This window comes from Tupaia chinensis, unplaced genomic scaffold, assembly GCF_000334495.1.
Source record: "Tupaia chinensis unplaced genomic scaffold, TupChi_1.0 Scaffold144682_1, whole genome shotgun sequence".
NCBI classification, from domain to species: Eukaryota; Metazoa; Chordata; class Mammalia; order Scandentia; family Tupaiidae; genus Tupaia; species Tupaia belangeri.
Window position 1 is genome coordinate 452797 of NW_006204543.1, and position 5801 is coordinate 458597.

Consider the following 5801-nt stretch of genomic DNA (forward strand, 5'->3'; position numbering starts at 1 on the left):
CCCCACCTGCCAGTGGCAGGGGATCCCCCAGGGTATGGGACCTCGGCACGAAAGTGAGGACAGCCTAGGCCCCCACGACGAGCGGGCCACCCTCGCTGATGAACTCGGGAACTGCGGGTGCCTGAGTTCTAAGGGAGGCTGGGACGAGGTGGAGGACACACAGGCTCCTCCAGGCCGACCCCACAGGCCACACGTGGCACCAGGATGCTCGTCATCACGTCCTCGGCCCCAACTCTGGGAGGACACTCGCAGCAGGACGCGAGGAAGGTCGGGAGAGACAGGAATGGTCTTGAGGGCCGCAACCTCCACGACAGAGCGTGCGAACAGTCCCCTAGAGCGCGAGGAGCCCCTGAGACCATGGCCCAGTGCAAAACGGGCAGAGACGCCCATGGGCTGAGCTGACCTGGGACTCAGTGCAAGTCCTCTAGTCTTCAAAAGCAACCCTCCGTGGACTGAAGCAATGCAGCCAGGCTGCGGTGGCCTCCCGGGCCCCTCAACACAGCAGGTGTGTGCATGCCTGTGATGCGGGCTGGCAGAGGGCGGATCCCGCGGAGGGCTCGCCGGGGTGCCCGGCTCCCTGCTGCCCTCGCTCTGTCTCTCATGACAGAAATAAATGCGTAAACCTTAAACATAGGACAAAAACCAGGCTCTGGTCATTGGTAAAGCCTCTCTCCTACAGAACACCAAGAGCCAGTCTCTGCTGTAGCAGCTACAGTGCACCTGAGGACGGTAGGCCGAGGTGAGGCCGAGACAAGACCAGCCGACCACCCCTGTGGGACGCAGAGGACGGCAGCTCTCACCCCCAGGGCTGCGCGTTGTGCTTCCCTGACCTGATCACAGGCTGACCATGGGTGACGCAGCAGCTGTACCACAGGAAAGTGCCCTCTGCCCCCCAGCCGCCCTCCTCTGCTGCAGCCTTTCCCCAGGAGCCCAGAAGTCACTGGAGCCGGGCGGGCACCCACACCTGCCGAAGTCGGCAGACCGTGAGCGGCGCTCCCCCCACCTCGGGGATCCTCCAACGAGCTGTGCCCTGGGCTGAGCGCGAGGGCCACCAAGCCCTACTCACCCACCCCTCACAGACTCGTCACAAAGCCACTAGCACCCACCAGCCTCTGCTGCAGACAGCCAGTGGCAAGCAGTCCACCACTCCCAAGAGTTCCTGCTCCATGGCCGGAGCCCCTCCAGGCTGACGCCCCACCTGCCGGACAATGTCACCAGGCAGGTCATGCCACTGAGCAGCAGAGGTGCCAGGGAGTGGGGCCAGAGCCCTGCCAGCCCTTGCGCTGCCCCATAAGCCGCAGCATCCTCTGGCCTGGCGAGGTGAGCTGGCCCCCACCTGCCAGGAAACCTGGAAAGCCTATTAAGGAGCTTAGTTCAGTGTAGACACACACCAGAGTGAGCTTAGCAGAGAATTCTGTGGCTTGTTCCAGGGAGACCTGAAGACGTTTATGAACTGACAAGTCCATTCCGGTGCAGAGACAGACGACTCCACGTACAGCTCTGTGGCACCAGGCTCTGTCTGCAACCCTCTGCAGGCCTTTGTGCCCCGCCAGGGCTTTCCCCGGGCACTTCACTCCTGGGGCTGCGGCCCCTGGCAGCACCATGGAGTACCTCCTCCATCGGCACTGACCCGACACATCGGAGGCAGGCCTGGCGAAGGGCAGGTCAAGAGGGCTACTGTCCTCTCTGGACACCCTAGGACCTGGAGCTGAGTGGAGCTTAAGGAGGGAGGACGCAGTTTCCGGAAGACAGTGGAAGGGGCCCCCGGCAGACAGGGTCGCTACCGTGCCCAGCGTGAGTGCAGGCGGCTGCAGCCACGTCACCGAACCTTGTCCAGGGGTTCCAATTCAGACTTAAAACAAGGTATATAGCAAAAAGAAGTTGGGGGGGCCAGTATAGTTTTCAATCTTTTGTATTGCTAACCTAAAACTTTTTTTAAAGAGAGGTTTTTGCTATAGGGTGCGTGTGCTCGCTTGAAAGACAGAGAAAAAGACAGAAAGCGAGAAATCACCCCCCAGGGGGGATGGTCATGCCGTAATCCCTTCTCCTCCACTCTCCTCTCGGGATCTTGGGCACACACGCACACACTCCCGGCGTGAGTTTAAGCCGCCGGGTCCGTGACTCGAACCGTGGTTGACTATGTGGGAGTCCAGTGACATAACCATTAAGCCAACTGCTGGTCCTGCGAACCTAAAACTTTTCTAAAGCCATGGCTCCCAACGCCATCACTGCACCGAGGTTAGATAGTCCCTATGAACAGAGAGACTTACACCCCGCAAGCCGAGCCACACGAGTGAAAGCCACACTCCTCTTAACTTTCTCCGTAGACCACGGGGTGGTAAGAGCCACACCCAGACCTGACTCAGGAGGCACTCCCGCATTCCACACCAGCACAGTAGCTGTCAGAGGCAAGTGCTGTGTGGCCGTGGCAGCGCGCCCTCCCGGGGTGTGTGGACTCTCACCACGGCAGCACTAATACTCCGCTGCCAAAGCACTGGAGCGATGCCACACACCCCAACGTTCTTACCACGGGGAGCCTCACATGGTGGTGGCAACAACAGCGACAGCCGCCCTAAAGCCAGCCACCCGGCAGCACTGAGCCGAGCACAGGCTCCGAATGGCTGGGAGACGGCAGTGTGGGGTCCTGACCTGGACCTGCTCTGGGGTAGGCGTGACTGTGCTGGGGTACAGGCAGGTGGCCTGAGGGGCCCTTCCACTCCAGCGTCCACTCAATGGACTCTCGGGGTCCATTACGTTCAGGCACTAGGCTAGACATTGGGAACACAAAGCGCCATCTCAAGGAGTTCCAGGAGCGGGGGCGTCGGCGATGACGCGTGGAACAGTCATTTTCCCGCTTTACTAAGAGACAAGGGTCACTTTCAGCTGAGCCCCGTCAAGGCCCAACGTGCACGTGGTGCCTGCAGACACAGCAGCTTTGTGCACCACGCCATCTGTGGATGGGGTCGTAGTTCGGACTCGGGGCAGTGCAGAGGACAATGCGCACCCCTCCCCCGAGCCCTGTGCTTCCCCCAGACTTCTGGGTGGGCCGGGACCCAGGACTGTGTCACTCGGTCGCACACGCACTCTTAGTAAGGGCCTACACCTTGGTTACTCTCCCCAACCTCACGTTCCAAGAGCAGAGCACAGGCTGTGGAAGAACAGGGGTCCCCACAGAGCTCAGAGGTGACAGCAGAGCCCACGGGGCACAGACCACAGTGGGCAGCCGGAACACACCCAGGAAAAACATGGTCAAGCCAGGACAGGAAGAGAAACAGCAGGGGCAGGAGGGGCAGAAGATACCACAAGGCGGGGCTGGCCAACTGCCCATGGGCTGAGCCGGGTGCAGACAGGGCCACTGTTGTGCACATGCCGGGGTGCGCAGTGACACAGGAGTCAAAGCAAGAAAGCCCAGCTGGCCAGAGCTCCTTGCCGGCCAGCTACAAGGCTCAGACTTGGCTGATGGGTCTAGGACAAGCAGACCATGTAAATTCCGGAACTGGGTTTAAAATCTTGCACAGGGGGGACCAGCAGGTGGCATGGTGGTTAAAGCGCTGGATGCTTCCACATGGCCAACCATGGTTCGAGTCCTGAACCTGGTGGCTTGCTTTCTCACTTTCCTCTCTCTCTCTGGTCAAATTAAAATAAATTAATGAATAAATAAAATTAAATAAATTTTTAAAAAATAAAAAATAAAATAAAATCTTGCACAGGAAACTGACTTTTCACTAGAAAGACAAGTTTGTAGTAATTTTATAGAAGAAGTAACCTTTCAAACAGTAAGTTCTTCGAGCTTGTCTATGATTGGTAACCTGTTGCATAAACGTATCTTAAATTTAAAAGCTAATTTGAAAAAGCTAAGCAGCAGCATTTGTAGCTAAGGCCATGTTCTTTATTAGGGTCAAACCAAAGGCTAAAATCAGGACATCCTAAATAGAGAGAGTCCACTCTCAGCTCCCTGGCACTGTCTGAGCATTTCCATCCCTGCCCTTCAGAGGCCTGGACACCTGAGGCTGGAACAGGCAGTAAGGTTCCGGAACACCTCTGTGCTCACTCCAGGGAAAAGCACCGGGCCCTGACTGAAATAGTGTGGGTGAAAAGCAGTAATGAAATCAAGGGGAAACATTACGATACTCCCGAAAGTTTTTTTTTAACTTTGAAAAGCCATGTGGAACTCTTGCACAGGAAACTGTGACTTTTCACTAGAAAGACAAGTTTGTAGTAATTTTATAGAAGAAGTAACCTTTCAAACAGTAAGTTCTTCGAGCTTGTCTATGATTGGTAACCTGTTGCATAAACGTATCTTAAATTTAAAAGCTAATTTGAAAAAGCTAAGCAGCAGCATTTGTAGCTAAGGCCATGTTCTTTATTAGGGTCAAACCAAAGGCTAAAATCAGGACATCCTAAATAGAGAGAGTCCACTCTCAGCTCCCTGGCACTGTCTGAGCATTTCCATCCCTGCCCTTCAGAGGCCTGGACACCTGAGGCTGGAACAGGCAGTAAGGTTCCGGAACACCTCTGTGCTCACTCCAGGGAAAAGCACCGGGCCCTGACTGAAATAGTGTGGGTGAAAAGCAGTAATGAAATCAAGGGGAAACATTACGATACTCCCGAAAGTTTTTTTTTAACTTTGAAAAGCCATGTGGAACTAATGTGGTCAAGAATGTCCAGTTTCTGTACTGTTCAGCCACCACCTATGAGCTGCTTGCTACTTTCCTGGATGCGGCTGAAGGAGTAACTGAGGTTTGTAAATGTGGACATACAGAGCTGGTGCTGTAGTATATTTCAGGCCTAACACAGGTTTCCCCGAGGGTCTGGCTCCCTCGCCCATAACGTGAAGCGACTGTCTCTTTATAGTCCTGGCACCCTCGCGACAGGACTCATGCTGGTCACATCCATTCTGTGCCCTTAACGCTAAACGCCCACCTACCACAACCCTACCTCTTTCTCGAATGTCCTCTAAGATAAATTTTATTCTTAGACAGTGATTCTCAACCAGGAGGGGATTTTGTTCCCCAGAGGTGGGGGGAAAAGAGAAAAAGGAACAAGGTTTAGCGATGCCTGAACACATTTTGTTTGAGGCACTCGCGAGGCCAACACCAGGTGGCCAGGACACAAGCACAGCCCGGGTCTGATGGGTGAGTCCAGAAAACCGGCAGACCCAGGCCCTCTGTGCTGGGAGAGCCTGCCAGAACTGGAGATCGGCAGTTGCCCGTCGGTCATTACAACATCAGTCAGAGACAAGCCTGGGGGCGGAGGACTCTGCTACTCCAGGGACGAACACACCTTCCTGCTTTCAGCCTTTAGAAGACAGAAAGAAACAGGCCCCTGTCCGTGGCTTTAAACTTTCAAAGCTAAGCTCCCATCAGTGGTTATTTCTTGGCTTTGTAGCTCCCTCAGGGCTCCTCTCTTTCCTCCTTCACTACATTTTTTACCTGGAGGGACAGAAGTTAACCACAGGACTCGCCTCCATGGAATAGCCTCAGGCCAAAACACGTCACCGAAGCTTACCTGGCAAAAGTACTGGCTCCAGCTTCTTCGGTTTGGAGTCCATCTTACCATTGGCCTGAAATACAGCAGAGGTGAGCCCAACTGCAAGCACCCCGGGAAGGTCCAGCACTGCTCTTCACAGCCATGCGTCCCCACCCAACGGCCACGCCTTCACCCAGCTCCCTGGGACGCCTGCTCACGGCTGCCTGGAGGCCTGGCCTCAAGATCAGAACAAGGCAGGAGTGTCAGGTGTCCCCCCAGGTGTCCCTCTCGCCCCCTCAGGTGTCCCATGCGCCCCCTCAGGTGTTCCATTC

The 5801-nt window shown here is 55.6% G+C and overlaps 1 protein-coding gene across 2 annotated transcripts in view; it reads right to left on the reverse strand.

Moving 5' to 3' along the window:
• The window catches only part of MTMR10 (myotubularin related protein 10), a 47031-nt gene extending 41469 nt beyond the window's left edge, over positions 1-5562 (reverse strand). For both annotated transcript variants that reach the window (XM_006167238.3, XM_027767802.1), the window contains exon 1: positions 5509-5562. In XM_006167238.3, the coding sequence (XP_006167300.1) occupies positions 5509-5551 (43 nt within the window). In that variant the 5' untranslated portion in view covers positions 5552-5562. The remainder of the gene's footprint in view (positions 1-5508) is intronic.
• Positions 5563-5801: the final 239 nt, after the last annotated feature.